The sequence below is a fragment of the Urocampus carinirostris genome, chromosome 14 (assembly GCF_059441175.1).
Source record: "Urocampus carinirostris isolate Australia breed hairy pipefish chromosome 14, RoL_Ucar_1.0, whole genome shotgun sequence".
Taxonomy (NCBI): Eukaryota; Metazoa; Chordata; class Actinopteri; order Syngnathiformes; family Syngnathidae; genus Urocampus; species Urocampus carinirostris.
Genome location: NC_142362.1, coordinates 15,421,267 through 15,439,504, shown reverse-complemented (window position 1 = coordinate 15,439,504; position 18,238 = coordinate 15,421,267). Strand labels below are relative to the sequence as shown.

Here is an 18,238-nt window from a genome sequence, read left to right as displayed (position 1 = left end):
TAAGCGGCTGCAGATTTTGAAAACATAAACACTTTAATGTAGTAAGTATAAATGAAAAAAAAAACCACACACAATTAAGTGTTCATATTTCTTCCTTTAATTTACTGAGACAATTTGGATTTTTTAATACTAAAAAAAGGCTTTTGAGAATGCTAGTTCAGAATTTTGACCTAAGTTTATTTTAATAAGAAAAAAAATGCTTGTTTAAAAGATCAAAATTCTCACCCTATGATATTAAATGCACATTTAATACAACACACTAAAATATTTAATTTAAACCACAATTTAATTGAATTGGATGGAATAGAATCTTCTTTGTTGTATTAATAAAAGCGTAGTGTACACTGTTTACAACAGAATTAGAGGTAACACTCTAAGATGAACATCTAATACGGCTTTCTTAAAAAAAATTGACAAAGAGAAAAAATATTTGGGTAGACGGGCAATATTCACAAAGTATTCCAAATGGTCTTAAGTTGTAAGTGCTTCAGAAAAATAGTGCAATGACATTTGCAGTATCATTGTGCAAAACAAGTCAAATCAAGTCATGTTGATTTGTATAGCCTTTAATCACAAGGAGTCTCAAAGGGCTGCACAGACCACAGATTTTTGCAAACTACAGACTATTATTACATCATCCCCTGATCTAAAACCTGAGAAAAGGCCTAGTATAATTGTATGGAATAGAATAGAATAGAATATGCCTTTATTGTCATTAAAGACCCACCAATGGGTTGTTTCCTTTTTGAATAACGCCAAATAAGGGCTCTTTAATACCCTAATAGGTTAGATCAAATCAATTCAAGTACTGGATCTTTCCATTTTGTATCAGAGATAAAATTGTAGAAAGCTTTGATTTTATGTTAAAAACAAACAAAGTAAGATTACAACAAAGGTTTTAAAAGAAATACAAATAATAAAATGAAAGAAACATTAAATTAAATGTGGGGTATTCTATAATACATCAATAAAAATATACATAAACAGCAATAATAATAGAAAAACATTTAAAATGAAATGAATGAAAATACATAAAAATATACTTGACAAATTATTTTGGTATCTATCAAGATAACAAAATAAGGAAATAATATACAAACATTGTGATCATATTAGCATTGAATAAAATGACAAATTTGAATTAAAAATCCTTTTATAAACTACAGTATTAATGAAGAACATTTGCACAATGTTTTTATTATCAGCGACCTCTAGCGAAAAGTTGAAGCTGTTACACTCTTATTATATTTCAAATTTTGGTCCTCCGTGCTTTCCGTAACACGCAGTCCCACATGTACTCACTGGTGCCAAAGTGAAGTCCTTCGGTTTGATCGACCCAATTCTCTTCCAGCGTGTTTCAAGCGAATTTTAGGTAAAGTAAAATCATATTTGGTACTCTATTTATTTTAGCATTTACATTTTACACATCCTCCTGACAACTTTTCTTTGTAGTTTTAACCACGACTCCAATGTTAAGCTTCTATGCGGCATGCCTTCTGAAAACAGTACGGGGAGTGTATTTAAACTACTTGTAAGCGAGCTTAATTCGTGCACTCATATTTTTCCATAAATCCAAGTTATGCACTCAATACGTGTGTAAATTAAGATTTTTATTTGTCTAACAGAAGCACGCCGTGTTCAAAAATGCAACTGCGACATGTTAGCATGCTAGCATGGTAGCTCCAGTTCAAACATAGTAACGTAGAACTTCACGACTTGTGATACGTTTTTCTACAACTAATTTTACCAACAAAGCTTATGTTATACTTATTATAACTAATTTTAATAAGGCAACGCAGATTTGTATGTTAAAATATATAGTATTCATCGATTTTCAAAGTAGCTTTTAAATTGTTTATTATAAGGAAGACACAATAGTCGTATTTGCAGTGTGTCAATGTGCGTTTTATGTGTTTAAAATCACTTGGATATCTTCTTGATTAATGTAAAGGAACTTATTGAAATGCAATTCAGTAAATCAATTAGGGTCGGGATTCTGCAGAGCTTGCCAATGAAGCTGATCTGAGTCAGCTGTGTTGGAAGAGGGAAACATGCTCAACGGTGCATAGGTTCACTCAGTGATCCTTTGCAAATATCACACCTAACATTAAAAAGAAAGAAAATGATTTCTATTAAATGAATGTAATGCAAGTAGTTTAGTAGATATTCGACTTTACAATACAGTAAATGGAGTAAAGTACACAGGGGTGATAAATCCTTCATGATTCATCGAGTGCTGTACTTCACTGCTACAGAACATGTAAAATCCAAAATGAGCATAATGTAGTAATGGATATCAACTTATGGCATTCAGTACTGTAAAGTGAGTGAAATTTTTGCCCAAGTATGAATAAAACTATTATTTCCCCTTGTAATTTAAGTGTCAATTTGTCTTTTTAAAATAGTGTTCAAAATTAATAAAGAAAAATCCAAATTGGCTTTGTAGAAGGTTGGTTTCCAATACTAAAATGATTTATTTTCATTTCATTCCTATTTTTGCTCAATGTTACTGCTGCTGTGATGGCTTTTTTCTGATGTACAAACAACTTCTACAAGCATTACTCTGTTAATACTCATATATTTTTTTTAAATATTATTTTTATCTTTGTTGGACAACATATGCATTATTACTTGTTTTCTGCACAGAACAATCATGCCTGAAGAAATGTCTCCAGTTGAAGTAAAAGTGGCCCGACAAGTCGAGGTGATCTTACATAAAGATTGTCATAAATTATAACCAGAATTCTTAGAATGTGTTCTGGTCATAATTATTTTTCAGACTTTTAACATTTCTTTGTGTTCATGCCAACAGTACTACTTTGGTGATCACAATCTTCTCAGGGATAAGTTTCTCAAAGAACAACTTCAGATTGACGATGGTTGGGTTACTTTGGAGACGATGCTTAAATTTAACAGGTTTGTATTTCTTTGCAATTGTTCCCGGTTCTTGAAGAGATGATTTATGCTCACTTTGCAGTTTCACTTTGTTGATGGCTGTATTTTAATTCACTTAACATTCTTAAAACAGGTTGAAATCTCTAACCTCTGATGCCAACATCGTTGTCTCTGCTCTTCTGAAGTCATCGAGTGGGCTTTTGGAAGTCAGCGAAGACAAGAAAAAAATAAGGAGGTGTCTAGAAAAACCTTTACCTGAGCTGAATGATGAGTGGAAAGATACTGTCAAACACAAATCTGTCTACATGGTAAACTTAAAAACAAATCTAATTTCTATTGGAACTCATTTCAGTTTTTCCACAGTATTTTGTCCCATTTGTTTCTTCAGAAAGGATTTCCTTTGGGAACCTCTCTTGATGAGATCCAGGAGTGGTTGAATGGAAAAGGCAGTGTAGAAAATATTCAAATGAGAAAAGATATAGAGAGGCAGTTCAAGGTAAGAAAAGTCAGTTTACACAATACTGAAATGAAATGATCTGCATTTATATAGCGCTTTTCAAGTCAATGACTTCCCAAAGCGCTTTACATTGTGCTTCACATTTCCCAATAGTGGCCATGATCTGTGCATCCATGTAAGGCGCTAACCTGCTTATTGGGGGTATTGGGGTTCAGTGTCTTACCCAAGGACACTTCGGCATGTAACACGGACAAGCCGGGATTCGAACTGGGATCCCTTAATCCTAAAGCGATCGCTCTACCTTCTGGATTGCATTGTGCAGATTTTGTGAAATGTATGAAGAGCGCTTTTATTGTCATCGATGACTACTTAGTGTTCATAGTTAACGATGAGATTTGACAAAGCACTCAAGGATTAACATTTAATAAGTCTCGAAGGATAAAAATAACATGAATATAAGTATGTCTGGTGGATTCCTTAACCACCAGGGTCCTAGGGGCACAATTTCCTGTGGTGTTTCCTTGGTAAGTACAGTCCTGTGGCACCCAACCCTCGCCAGGCCCACAAATGTTTCCACCTGGTATAGGTAATATTAACAAGTTAGTGGTAATAGATGGGCCTTAATTTTATTTACATCAGAAAATCGTGCAATTACATTAGCCGCAACATTGTGTCAAAATAAGAATAAAGAAATGGAGTATAAATATATTATTTTCCAAGCAGTCAAGATTTTATTTTAATTTAATTTTAGTTAAGTGTGCTTCTTTAGCCTCTCAGATCAGGGCAAGAAACAGCCTCAGAGCCTTGTCTTTTTTCTTTATTTTTTTAAAGGGACAGTGTGTGTTATTTGACCACTAGATGTTCCTGTATTGTGCATTTGAAAACGACTGCTAAAGCTAAAGGGATAATACAAGCGTCCTTTTAAGGAACCTGTAGCGTCTGCCAGAGGACAGCAGGCCAAAAAGGTTGTGGGCAGGGTGAGAGGAGTCTTTCAGTAGTAAAATTTTTCATAGTGGGCCAAGACCAACCAATGATTGTCTGGTTTGTGTTGATGACTCTGTAAATGTTTGTGAACCACATATTTTTTGTTGGCAGGGATCAGTGTTCATCTGTTTTGACACAGAAGAGTCCTCCAAACAATTCCTTGAACGTTCCGACATCAAATCATTCAAAGACAATGATATGCTTGTGCTATCAAGGTGTGGTATGAAATTTCTCATTTATATAAACAAGCATATAATGACTTATTGTCACGTGAGACCTAAAATAGAAAAATTGTATGCCCCTAGGGAAGCTTATCATGCAAAAAAAGCAGAGGAGAGAAAGCAACACAAAGCAGAGAACAAAGCAAAAGTGAAACAGTAAGTACGCAAGTTTTTCAGTACTTTATTTTTTTGAAAAAAAAGCTACTCACCCCCTAAAATCCTCACAGGGATAAAGAAAAGCAACAGAAACACACAGAAGAGAAAAATATGGTACACTCGCTTATTCCTCCTTAGCTCAGTTGCTAGAGAGAATTGCTCAAACTAATAACTGTGCGGGTTTGCAGGATCAGCTCATGGAGGAATACTCAGGTTCCTTGTTAAATTTCTCTGGAGAGCTTCAAGATGTCTCCAGAGAAGATTTCCACGACTTGTTCAAGGGACATGGACGAATTAAGTGGATCGATTTTACAAGGGGGGCTAAAGAGGTAAGTCATGCCCCTGATAAAGATGTTATTGAAGGGAACTGTGGACCTTGAGAGTCATATTGTTTTCATTTGTATCCATCCCTTAACAGAGTTGCAATTTATCAGCTAGCTATGTAGAAGTTATAGAGGTAAAATCATGGGTTCCGGGCATGAAATGGCAATTATTAAGTCAGGCCAGGCTTCTCTCGCATTTTTTTTATTGTTTCGTGGAAGTTACATTATTCATATAACTTATCATAAAGAACAGGCTTACCAAACTCAGTTTAACTCAAAATCACTTAATTCCAACAAATGTTCATCCTCAGTGTCATGCTAGAAGATGCACCGCTTCCTCTACGTCCTTTAAGTAAGACTTCCGCTTCTCGCCAATAGCTTACAAGCTTTATAAACTTTCTGCTTTTCTGCAAAATATGATTTTGTTTTGTTCAGTTTTATTTAGCTTCACTCTGTCTGCGAATATATACATGTACACTTCTATGTGCACACTTGATTAGATTGACAGATCCCTACGTAAACCTGATGCGCGCACTTAAAGTTTCAGGTTTACTTCGAGCCGAGTCCCTCAAATCAAGTTAATCAGTCGGGTTCGGGCAGGTTTAGGCTATTATAGTGTCGAGCTGGATTTTTTTAAAGCCCGATCCTACCTCTGGTAGAAGTCATAACGATCATTGAATCATCTGTGTTGGAGGAGAGTTGTATTGAGGTAGAGAACGCATTCTGTATTTTGAAATCTGACATAAATCATATCTATTTGTATAGGCTTTATTCTCACTCTAAAAGGACTGCACAGACCACCTTTACTGAATCCCCTTAACTGAAATGTATATGAGTGCAAAGAAAAAATCCAAAAATCTCAGAATGAGGAAAATTAAGCAACTTTGATGAGGGGCTGCACGTGAAGTTATTTCCCGTCCAGGATAACAATGAAATTATCAATTATAAAAGTACTTTTAGTTTGATATAGCCTACTACAGTGGGCTATAATGTTCCATAGAGGTGGAAGATTGAGACTAGCTAAACTGAGTCGCAGATCTATTTTTGCTTTTAAAATATTTTTTTATTGGAGGGGCAGGTCTGTAAGCATAAATGCTTTGCAGAAATATATTTATGGGGGTTTAAAGGACACTGGGATAAAAGTTCCACCCATTTTTATTTGCAGCACTTGTATTACTACTACTCCGGTGAACTGGAATGAAAAGTCTGATGGACTGCACCTGGTAGCCTTAGTCTAAGAAACCTTTTTTTTTCTTCAATTGTGGCTAAGATAAGCGAGTACAGTAAACCCTTGTTTATTGTGTCGGTTATTTTATAAAAAGGAACCCATAATAGGCAAAATCTGAAGTAGAAATCAGTTATTTTTACAGTTAAACATTATAGATTGAAACCAAAAAAACACCCGCTCGAGTTTTGGAAAGTACTGTAACCTTTTTTTCACAAATCACTACTGTCAAATAAACTTAAGACTTTTTAGCCATTCACATGCAGAAAGTGATGAACGGTGCAAATCAGTGAAGTAGCCAGACTGTGAAAAGTGGACCGCGTTATAGCGAGGGTTTTACCGTAAACTAAAAGGCTTTGATGGTGGCTGTCAATCATTTGATTCATGAAACACACTTTGACTTTTCCAAGGGCACCCTCCTGTTTGACGGCAACGCAAAGGAAGCTTTTGAGAAGGCCAAAGAAGCAAACGACGGCGAGCTAAAAGTCAAGAATAACGATGTGACGTGGAAACTGGTTGAAGGGGAAGAGGAAAAAGATGTCTTGAAAAAGATCATCAAAGCGCAACAAGAATCTCTCAGCCGGAGTAAAGAACGAGGTAACTTGTCAAGTTGGCAATCAAAAGGAATTGTTGCATGGGAGTGCTTTCATTTTCAAAACTTTCATTAAAGGAAGGGGTAGATCCGGTGGCCGAGGAAGAGGAGGTCGCAGAGGAGGAAGAGGAGGACGAGACCAAGGCAGAACTCAATACCAGGGAAAGAAGACAAAATTTGATAGTGATGATGAGGAAGATGGTAATTAAAGCAATTTAAAGCAAACTTGAAATGTGACTTTGCAAAAATGTGAACTTGTTCATCTCTCTTTAGCACCTGCTGCCCCAAAGAGAGAACTGGAGGATGCTGACGGTCCAGCGGCAAAGGTGGCCAAAACGGAAAATGGATCTTAGGAAGGCCCAACACCATTCGTTATTTTTTGGGGACAAATGTTTATTATATACAGAGGAAAACAAGTCCATTCCAATCAGAAACTTCAGGCTTTAGAGAAGCGGAGGAAGTCCACCTGAATGTCGACCTAGAGGAGAATTTACAAAGCTTGGTGTCAGTTTTCTGCATTTTAAGTCCTTTAATGCTCCCCGATTTGATTTTATCATGTAAAACTCGGAGTATTTACTTTCAACAGAATGTTTAAGTTCGTTTTGCAAGACCTTAGCTGTTATCTGGGACTGTATTTTTTAAAATTCCCTACATCGTGAAATGTTGCTACTATGTTTTCATTATGAATTGCTAATAAACCATGCATAACAAATTTTTACACGCTTGATAAGTAAATGTCCAGATTTGGAAAGAACTTACCGATCTCTTTTTGTGAAACTTGTAAGAAGCTGGCAAGTCATATCTTAGTTCTGTTTAGCAGGAAAAGAAGTCAATTCTACTTAAATGAATTTATTTGTTGTGTTTATTACCTGCAATGACTTCCATCTTCACTCCCCAGTCATTTGCCTTTTTTTGTATGTGCTGGAATGAGAAAAGGAATATTAAAACGTCAGACATTGAATGTGTTGGTTGTTCATTTTGTAAAAATTAGCAAGAATAAACAAATGGAGATGAGTGGAGATTATTATTTTCAGTCAAGCTCACTGGCTAGTGGTTAAAATTTGTTCCCACCCACTTAGTGCAATATTTTAATGTGTCAATGGAATTGTCACCGATTAAACCTTTTTGTACATTGTTGACAACGAGATTAGATGTGGCACTCCAGAATAAACAAAGATTGAAATACATATTTGGTAAGGGTTGTGATTGTAGACTGGCAATAATTGTATGTGGTTCAGAAAATTGTGAAATTACATGGACAGACACTATTTTTTTAATGACAAATTCAGGCAATATTAAATGTTTTACTTACCTCGCGTGTTGATGTTTTATGGAGTGAATACACAGCTGTTTTTGCCATTGTTATAGCAGTTTTCAAAAATGCCATGTCCATACCTAAAGCAAAGATAAACATAAATACTGGATACCTTTCATTAATTGGCTCATGCGTCGACACTGCGACGAGATCCAAACTGAAGTTGAAAAAAATTGTCTTTATCACAAGTAGTGTACATTGATTTCAACTGGATTAGACAAGGTACTCGCTCAAGAAACATCACAGTAAATGGTGCCCCTATGGCCCTAATGGTTACGGGATTCACACACCTCTCCGGGACATGCATGCAATAGAGAGAAAAAATACGATAAAATAATACAAGGATATGTAATATTTTCTGGGTAGGTGTTGTAGACTGACCTCAATGTATGTGCTTCAAAAAATCGTGCAATCGCATTAGGAACAACATGTAATTGATCTCCTCTTGTGTGAACGTATGTAATTTGCTTTCTCACCTTGGTTGTGTTTGGTTCCAAAAGGAGGGTTCATGATAACAGTGTCAAAACTGTTAACATAATAATCAGCCTTCAGTGAAGACAAGTCACATTGAACCAGATCTATGTTGAAAAGCTCGAATTCTTCCGCATTTCTCCTAAAAATATCCAGCGCGTCGTTGTCGATGTCAAAGCCCACGCACAACCTTGAGAAGACGACGGGAATAATATTTTGGTATTTATATTGCTCATATGATAGAATGGATTTGGAAGTTTATCTCACCCCGCTTCAAGCATCGCTGCACCGATGCTAAGAACTCCACATCCACATCCTAGATCCGCCACGAGTTTCGCTTCGATGTCATCAAACGTGTTGTGTATCGTGTAAAGCATGCATGCTGAAAAAAAAAACGCAAACAAAATTCATTTTAGGAAAATCGATCCAGTAAGTGCACGTTGTCACCTTACCTGCAATATGCGCACTAGTTGGATATTGCTCAAGAAGGATTTTGGGCTCTTCAAATGTATCCACTTGTTGTAAACAACTTTCCAATTCTTTGAGTTTCATCGCGTGAAACTATCAAATTCGAATTCGCCCATGGAGTAAAATGTTTTGATGTTTACTCTTGATGAGACAGGTTCCGTTTTGTTTGTATCAACCAACACAGACCGAAAAGGAACTAAAACCTGTAGCGATGGTTCCGCGTAGTTGGCCTACATTACTTTCAAGTTTACTGTACAGTATTTACAATTTACTGCACATGCATTTATATTTTTAGTACAGTATTCATCAGTTAAAATACAATAATATAAATACAACTAACATGATTTTCTTTAACAAAGAAAATAGCCCTTTTTAAAAAAATAAATGAATATGTCAATAATTGTTTCCATAATAAGTACATTCATTCATTCATTATCTGCACTACTTATCCTATAAGTTCATGTACTAGTCAAAATAAAAAAAACCTCAAAATACTATTTTTTATCTTATTTCTGTTTCACATTTTTATTCTATGGTTATTCTGGAGTGTCACGTTGAATCTCGTTGTAAACAATGTACGTACACTAGGTTGTTATGAATATCAATACACTATTCTATACGTTTCGTTTCTGTAAATGTATTTCTTCACTAATGTGTGACAAAAATATCATTCCATTCACTTATTATTTTGTAATGTGGTATTTATCTTGTAAATTTTCTTGCGGAAAAAGGATGGCACTTCTAATTTTTGTTTTTTTTTGACATGTTACTGTGACATTCATCCATCCCTCCATCCATTATCTGCACCGCTTATCCTCAGTAGGGTCGCGGGGGGTCTGGAGCCCATCCCAGCTATCTTCGGGCAGTTGGCAGGGGACACCCTGAACTGGTTGCCAGCCAGTCGCAGGGTACACAGGGACAGACATTCTATTCTATTCTATTCTATTCTATTCTATTCTATTCATTCGGATGCAATTACAAATTACATTACATTACAATTTGTTTACATTAGGATGTTATAAATAGTTTATAAAACTTCTACTCATTTAATGCAAAAATGATGAAAACTTTCATATTTTCTTTCTTTAGTCTTATTTTTGAACAATGTTGGTGCTAATGTCATTGCAAATTTATTGATGATCTTACAACTTAGGCCAGTCTATAGCAGTAGCTTAGTGAATATTGCCTATCCTACACAATATTCTTTAATAATATTTTATTACATGTTCACCCTGAAGTGCCACGTCTCATTTTGTTGTAAATAATGTATAATATGAACAAAATCTACTTAATTAAAACATCCCTAGCTCAAAATAATGAAAGACCCATAACACTAAAGAAAACACAAACAAATATGTCTAACGCTGCAAAAAAAAAAAGCCTTGTACAAACCAAAATCAAAGTGAGTTTATACATTAAAGTTAGTCATTTCATATCCTCAATATTTTCTAAACTTTAGAAAACGTTGTTTGTCTCATTTTTCCCTCTTACAGAAAACCACAAAATCACAATCACACACCCCTTTCCATTTTCAATTGTTTCTTGAAAAAGGGAGCCACTAGGGCAGCGCTACAGAGCCACATGAGGCTCTCGACCCACAGGTTGCTGAACCCCGGATTTACCTAACTTGCTGCAGAAAAATAAACAATAATTGAATAAATATAATCAAAGATTTCAAAATCACTATCTAGCTCTGACAATTAAAAGTTAATAATAGTGCCATAATGAGTATTTATAAATTATGAATATGAAATTCCTCCTGAAGGCTCAAATTAGGTCGTTGTTGCCTGGAAGCAAATACAAACACAAAAATATAGGCGTGTCCTAACAAAAGCCAGTGTCTATTTTTATAATCCGCTTTAAAGAATACGTACATGAAAAGTAAATCTACAACTTTTGATTTCTTTTAAGCGTGTGACCCAACTCATTCGTAATATCGCACGTCACTTTTATATATATGTAAATATAAAATACGGCAAACTCAAGTCCCGCAAATTATCGCGAGACCCGGCGAGAACATGGACGCAAGACAACAAAAATAAATTTGTGGACAACAAGCCAAGCGAATGATGGCGGCGTCGCAGTTACGCCGGGATAAGAAAGCCACAGCCGCCCACCTCAAGACAGAATTAAAACGGACTGACAACAGCTCAGCTCTCCGACAAATTCAAGAGCTCCTGGATGACGTGCTAAATCCCGAAAAACCGGCCACGGACACCGAAGCGCTCGACTGGTGTAAATGTCTAATTGCAGGGGGCGATTCGTTCGAGGAGTTCTGCAAAACGGTTCGCTCTTATGACAACGCCACCTTGTGCGGCTTGGTATGGACGGCCAATTTTGTGGCGTACCGATGCCGGACTTGCGGGATCTCGCCTTGCATGTCGCTGTGCGCCGAGTGCTTCAACAACGGCGACCATACGAATCATGACTTCAACATGTTCCGGAGCCAGGCCGGCGGGGCCTGCGATTGCGGAGACAGTAATGTCATGCGGGAGAGTGGGTGAGCCAAGTTTTTGGATAGCCGAGCTAAGCTAATGCTAAGCTAGGCTACGCTACACAGTGACAGGTGCTTTTTCGGCAGCGAGTTTTATCGCGGATAATTGATTTTTTTTATCATTTCGCGCAACAAAGGTTATTAATGACTTCTAACTGACGTGTTTGATTTAAAATTTTGTATATTGTTATTAACAAGTAAAGTAATGCAGTTACCATCGACTCAAAACCTAACCAGTTTCTATTCATTACGACTACAGTATCTTTAACCTAATGATAAATAATTATTATACGTTTAAAATTCTATCAACACGGTCTGATAGAACCGATAAATATGTTTTACTAAAACAATCCAAAAATATTGTAGTGATACAAAACATGTTGCCTCATCGTCAAACTAGGATTGCATCAATTCTGCACCTGCTTTTTCTTTTGAGGAACTGTTTTTAAAGAGCACATTTGAGCAAAATGCCACATATTTTTCATAAATTATTGTTTCGAAAATGTACACACCATATGATTGTTTTTTAAAAATAGTGTCCCTTTTACTCCATTTCCTCTGACGTAGGGCTGATAGCGGATTGATCTGTTGATTATTGTGTCGATTGATCGGTTAAAATAACATTTTTTCTCTATTCTTCAACCCAAAAATGTATCAATTGACATTGTAGAAAGGTTATTATTCAATTGCGAATATTCCCCCCAAAATATGTAAAAACAATAAATGCGAAACTAAGCTATGTTACACAGTGACCAATGATTTTCGCCAGCGAGTTATCGCAAATAAGATTTAAAAACTTGTGCAACACTGATCTTTTTAATGACCCCAAACTGACGTTTTTGATAATACTCTCTTGTAATGAATGGGTGAAATAACGCTATAACGACTCTGTACCTAAGCAGTTTATTCATTATCACATAACAAATTATGATTATAACTGTAACAAGTGTACCTATTGTCATTCTCTTTTTTTGTTTGAAAATATTATGTCAAAACTGTGGGAAAATAAGGGTTTTACTAAAACCACTCATCAAATTGTAGTGAAAATAAACAATGTGTTGCCTCATCGTCAAACAAGGATTGCATCAATTCTGCACCTGCTCTTCCTCATGAGAAAGTGCTTTTTAAGAACAAGTGTTTTGAAATAATAGTTTTAAACATTTAGGCAAAATACCAATATTTTTTCATTCATTGTTTTAAAAATCGAAACATCCTGTAATTCTTCCAAACATACAGGCCTTATGATCGATCTGTTGTTTATTTTGTTGATTAATCGGGTGAACGAAGACTATTTCGAACACTATTCTACAGCCTAAAAATTTATCATCATTTTTAAAGAAAGTCAAGGATGTTTACCGAAATAGATCATTTTACCTAAATTTAGGCTTTTTTCACATTTGTGACTTTAAGCTATTATGTAAAAATACATCCTTGGCACTCAATGACGTAAGTACGTACATTTTACTTAAAAGGTAAAAGCAAATTTGTCTCCAAGAATTTAATGTTTTCAGTCTTTAGCACTGAATGAGTATATTATTTTTCTGTTCCTAATATGGCCTAGAAAATCGGCAAAAACAAATAAATGCTAAACTGGGCTATGCTTCACAGTGCTTCTCGACAGCAGGTTATTTTGCAAATTAATGAAGAGTCTTATCATTTTGTGGAACACTCATCTTTTTAATGACTCCAAACGGATGTCCTTAATTTGAAATTCTTATCCTGTAATTAGCAAAATAATGCAGTTGCATCGGCGAAGACTGTTCTATTCAACAATTACTCCAGAAAATTGAATATAACTATTTATAATAATTCTAAATTTTTTTAATATGGCTTGAAAAAATGGATACATGTAAACGATATGATTTATTGTAACCACACATCAAATCGTTGTGAATGTAAACATGTTTGAACAATATTGCCTCGTCGTCAATCAAGGATTGCATCAAATCTGCACCTGTTTCTTGCTTTTTTTTAGCACAAACATTTAGAAATAATATTTAGTTGTAGTTTAAAGATTTAAATATCACTAATGTCTTTTAAAAATACTGACCTTTGTACTTCCATTTACAATGATATATGATTGCGATTGAGCTGTTATTATTTGGGTGACTTATCAGGTAAATTTCAAACAGTTTTCCGAAACGTGAAAATATTATTTATAATTGTAAAAAAAGGTATTTATTATTCACTTAACCATAATGAACAAAAATTATTGATACTCTATTACTCTCGAAAGTGGGGGATTAAATTACCAGTGTGGGACTGAAGCCTTTTATTTCTAAAATACCCATGTGGGCTGAATAATTAGAGATTTTTTTTTCTTTTTTTAAATACGCAAATCAATTTATCAAATCATCACCTGAGATTTTCATTTTGACAATATTCAGCAAAATATTTTATTTTTATTAAACACATATTAACTATAATAGACCAGGAGTCGAGAACATTATTGTCCCTAAGAGCCATGATAGTATTTTTTTTGTTTGAGAGAGAGCCATAATATAGATTTTGAGACAAATTTGAATAAAGTTACCAAACATGCTCTCAAGACAAAATCTAGTTTTTCAGAGCATTTCTTTTTACAGTGTGACGTTAGATAACTTGATAACCGCTATGAAATCATATTATTATATCACATATAAACAAATAGCTTGTTTCCCTCCCACAATTACTTAAGACTGTTGAGGCTCATTTTGACAATTCCTTCCTATAAATATTGGTTTCAAAAAGAGGTGCATGCAGAGTTTATTTGTAAAAATGTCACAAAATACTGCAAACGAGGAGACCGACGTATTTACTGTGATGGCGCTGGGCAGACAGAAATCCACTGTGTGCATAGCTCCGGCCACCTCTCCCACTCGCCCAATCAAATTACTCTGTGCCTGCCATTTATTTTCTTTGACAGGTTTTGCTGTAGGCATCGGTTGAGAACTGGAGAGAACATCCCTTCAATTCCCAGAGATCTCCTGATGATGTCAGAATTGGTTCTCCCTCGTTTTATCCTGTCCGTCATACAATATTTGAGGGATGGCTATACAGAACCAGGTGAAACCTAGCTATTTATTATCAATAGCTAAATAAAATCTTTGACTAACCAAGTTGGCTATTGGAAGATAAACCAAGCAATAATTACATATTTATGTAGATATGAATAATTTGTGCAAACTGCACACATTTTTTGATATCCTGTTTGCATTTCATATGAATTTAACAAAGAGCTAAGTGTCATATTTATAATCTTCCTGCACCAGACACCCCGTCTGAGAGAGATCTTCAAAAAGTTCTACAGCAGCTGGAGCCACAAATTTCCTTCTTGGAAGAGCTCACCAAAATGGGCGGTGCAATGCGGACTGTACTAACCAAGATCTTGACCAATCAGCAAACATTCAAGGAGTTGAGCATGGGTAACTAACTTTTATTACTTCCTCCTCTCATCCTTTTCCCAATCAAGCGTCAAGTGCAATTATATTAACAGAAAACGTACTGGAGAAAAGAAAAAACAGCGTATTCCACTGTAAATGACGATGTTGTAATTTCTTCTGCCACCTCCGCTTTAGGCCAAGAGGACAATGTGTTCGCTAAAAAGAACTATGACAAATATTTGGCAGCGTTGAAAAATTCTGGCTTAGTATCTGTGGAGGACAAGGCCCAAAGTACTGCCGACGTCGGCGCAGAAGGAGTAGCTGATGTTCTACTGGGTGAGAATTTCACCCTGAAAATGTTGTTACTTCTCCTTGTGTAATTAAGAATATCCGACAGTTAAAAATGGTATCTATCCCGTATTATAACATTTTTAAACTCATCTTAGAGGTGTTCGTTTTTGTGTTGAGAATATATATGAGCCATGGTCAAATATCATTGCTTTGGCGACTTTCTTGGCTGTAATGTTTAACAACCATGATGATTACATTATTTTAAGTTTTCATGAACTCGCTATGCCTAATGGACTTTTATGTGTAGGTTCTGCAGCACCAGGAAGTCCAGATGAGTCCAGCAAAGAGGTTTGTGCCAGACATGGTATTTTCGATGTTTGACAGTGTAGCGAATTTGGGTGGTCAATAAATTTTTTTTTCACAAATAATCGATTAACCAATCAAACCAAGAGGTGGATTTATTCTTTTAAACTCACCTCGCCTTTTTGGAGCACCAAATACAGACGCTGCCCTACTTACAAACGAGAGAGGTTCCGGACGATCATTCGTATGTTAAATTGGTTTGTAAGTTGCTTCAGTGCTATATTTTGTATGGAATGTATGTTTAATGTTTGTATAAGTAACCTGTATTGTTTTGTACTAATAAATTAAAAAAACATAAAATAATATGCTCTATAAAGATAGTTATGTTTAACTTACTTTTAGAAGATGGGCTTCTAGATGTCCTCCTCTGTGATAGAGTGGACGATATAAAAGTGATCCAACCATTTTCTCAACCGTATCAAGCTTTCTTATTCCACTTTCATTTTAAATGAAACGGCTCGCCTCTTCTTTACACTTTACACCAACCATATTGAATTGATCCGCAAGATATTAAACAATAAAAATGTCAAGGTTCTTAGCGCGCTGGAGATACAGTATAGAATGTTTACACGCGAACTAGGAAAAGGGAAGCTGATTTCTTCTTTGGGGTGGATGCTGGGTGACCTCTCACAGCGCCACACGCCAGAAACAAGCACTACAGTACTGTCATGTACTCAGATAAAAGGTGCACCCAATGCAAAATCTAACTTACAGCAAGTCCGGATATTTTTCGACATCCCGAAAAAAATGTTCGTATTTATCGTTTTTCGTAAGTCGAATGGTCGTGTAAGTCGGGGAGTGTCTGTATGTTGGTTTTTTTTTTTAAAGCTAATTTTATCAGAAAAATAGATGAAAACTTATTAGTTAATCTGAATGATTAGCTACAAGACAATTTTTTTTAGCTGTTTTTGAAAAAAGATACTTGAATAGAACACAAAACAAAAATAAGGATAGGAAAAAGACAAGTTGGGATCTTGCCTGGCACATATAGGATATTAGAACAGCGTGGTTGGCTTTTTTATTGTAAGTAGAACTGTAGGAAACTAGGTGTTATTTCAATTCAAACTAATTACTCTTTAACCCCTTAAAGTTCCTGTAATATCCCAATCTAAGACGCAGGAGAGGGGGAAGCTGGGGCAGTTCAGGTCTGTATGAACCTTCCTTCAATGCAAAGCAGAATGCTGTCCACAAGTTGGTTACCTTACAGCCGACCCAAACACTCTAATAGTGGGGTGCACAGATGCACAGTAGAAGTTGTAAAAGCTCCCGCCTCTCTGAAATGATACAGTGGAAGATTGAAGGTTAAACACAGCTTTTTTATAAATGTTGGTCTGATATGCATTCAAATTTTTCCTCAGGTAGTAATATAATAAGAATGCATCAAAATAATAAAAACTATATGGGCATTAGTCATTACATTAGGTGACGGCTATAGACTTAAAATAAAAACATTTTGGCTGGCTGTAAATGAGGACTTCGGGGTTGACTCATCAGTGAGGTTGTTGTTAACACTGGGAATTAAAAAAATAAATAAACTGTAGCATTGTGACATGAACATGGTCACATCAAAATATTATAAGTTCCATTGTGATTTTTCTCTTTTAATTTTAACTGTTTCTTTTTGCATTACCAGGAGGACCAAGATGCCGGCCTTTCTGTTGGTCAGAGAAAAAGAGTTAAGCTGAGTAGCAGTACAAAAGGTAGCAATGAAGAATTACAGTAAACCTTTGAACCACTTTACTTACATAGTGCATTTTATTTTTGCCCTCAGACTTGTCTATTATTGAATGTTTGAAGCACAAGTGTTTTTTGGAGGAGCTCTTGTTTTGGACAATCAAGTACGAGTTTCCTCAGAAGAAGGTCACGTTCTTGCTGAACATGCTGCCGGATCAAGATTACAAGGTAAATCTACAGCAAGAATTTATCATCCCGTTGTTTTGAAATAGTTAAGCCTCGTGTTTTCCGGTTTTGGCAGATCACCTTCACAAAAACATTTGTTCAGCATTATGCGTTCATTATGAAAACCCTGATGAAAAGCCACGAGTCGGACACCATGTCCAATCGCATTGTACATATCAGCGTGCAGTTGTTCAGCAACGAAGAGCTGGCGCGTCACGTGACCGAGGAGTGTCAGCTGCTGGACATTATGGTCACTGTTCTCCTTTACATGATGGAGAGTTGCCTTATTAAAAGTGAACTTCAAGGTAAGTGCTTGTAGTGGCTCAAATGTTTTGTTTTTGGGTTGATATAGAACTGTTAGTTCAGTATTCTCATGCCATTTTGCAGTTCGACTTTCGCGTCAAATTTATTGCTGACTATTTTTATATTAATAGGTTCCGCCTGTCACTACGTACTTTGTGGAAGTACGGCGTCACTTTACAGGCGCCAGTAAACTCTAACTCGGAAAACTGCCTTTGGTTTTCTGGACACTGATTTGCAGTTGGGAAGTGGCATTCCTCCTAGCTAAATGTTTCTAGTTCAGGTTTGGTACTGCTGCTTTAAATCCTTGAATTTTAATGTTGAGTTTTCAAGGATTCACGAGTGCTAGCAAATGCATGAATGTTAAACCAGTCTGCTTGAAACTGTCTGGTAGCTTTGCTTTGCCATTGCATTTCCTCTTT

General features: G+C 35.8%; 3 protein-coding genes across 4 annotated transcripts in view; 2 read left to right on the top strand and 1 right to left on the bottom strand.

Annotated features, from left to right (window-relative positions):
- Nucleotides 1-1,236: 1,236 nt before the first annotated feature.
- On the top strand, nucleotides 1,237-7,814 carry ssb (small RNA binding exonuclease protection factor La). The gene is made up of 12 exons (XM_088352855.1): nucleotides 1,237-1,372; nucleotides 2,647-2,704; nucleotides 2,813-2,916; nucleotides 3,029-3,203; nucleotides 3,284-3,391; nucleotides 4,448-4,551; nucleotides 4,642-4,713; nucleotides 4,785-4,827; nucleotides 4,902-5,042; nucleotides 6,672-6,858; nucleotides 6,932-7,054; nucleotides 7,127-7,814. The coding sequence occupies exons 2-12, from the start codon at nucleotides 2,654-2,656 to the stop codon at nucleotides 7,204-7,206; spliced, it is 1,188 nt and encodes a 395-aa protein (XP_088208981.1). The 5' UTR covers nucleotides 1,237-1,372; nucleotides 2,647-2,653; the 3' UTR covers nucleotides 7,207-7,814.
- On the bottom strand, nucleotides 6,380-9,312 carry mettl5 (methyltransferase 5, N6-adenosine). Of its 2 annotated transcripts, XM_088352857.1 has the most exons (7): nucleotides 9,092-9,310; nucleotides 8,907-9,021; nucleotides 8,645-8,829; nucleotides 8,166-8,248; nucleotides 7,723-7,774; nucleotides 7,613-7,662; nucleotides 6,380-7,331 (listed from the first exon to the last, which is right to left on the bottom strand). In XM_088352857.1, exons 1-7 carry the CDS (start codon nucleotides 9,189-9,191, stop codon nucleotides 7,290-7,292), a joined length of 627 nt encoding a protein of 208 aa, XP_088208983.1. In that variant the 5' UTR covers nucleotides 9,192-9,310; the 3' UTR covers nucleotides 6,380-7,289. The 2 variants fall into 2 exon arrangements, with proteins under 2 accessions (XP_088208983.1, XP_088208982.1); XM_088352856.1 differs by having other exon boundaries at nucleotides 6,380-7,662; nucleotides 9,092-9,312.
- Nucleotides 9,313-11,099: 1,787 nt separating this feature from the next.
- Nucleotides 11,100-18,238, top strand: part of ubr3 (ubiquitin protein ligase E3 component n-recognin 3) — a 43,990-nt gene continuing 36,851 nt past the window's right edge. The window contains exons 1-8 of the mRNA XM_088352591.1: nucleotides 11,100-11,607; nucleotides 14,507-14,646; nucleotides 14,853-15,005; nucleotides 15,159-15,299; nucleotides 15,562-15,602; nucleotides 17,251-17,317; nucleotides 17,389-17,519; nucleotides 17,593-17,821. Coding sequence (XP_088208717.1) covers nucleotides 11,174-11,607; nucleotides 14,507-14,646; nucleotides 14,853-15,005; nucleotides 15,159-15,299; nucleotides 15,562-15,602; nucleotides 17,251-17,317; nucleotides 17,389-17,519; nucleotides 17,593-17,821 — 1,336 coding nt within the window. The 5' untranslated portion in view covers nucleotides 11,100-11,173. The remainder of the gene's footprint in view (nucleotides 11,608-14,506; nucleotides 14,647-14,852; nucleotides 15,006-15,158; nucleotides 15,300-15,561; nucleotides 15,603-17,250; nucleotides 17,318-17,388; nucleotides 17,520-17,592; nucleotides 17,822-18,238) is intronic.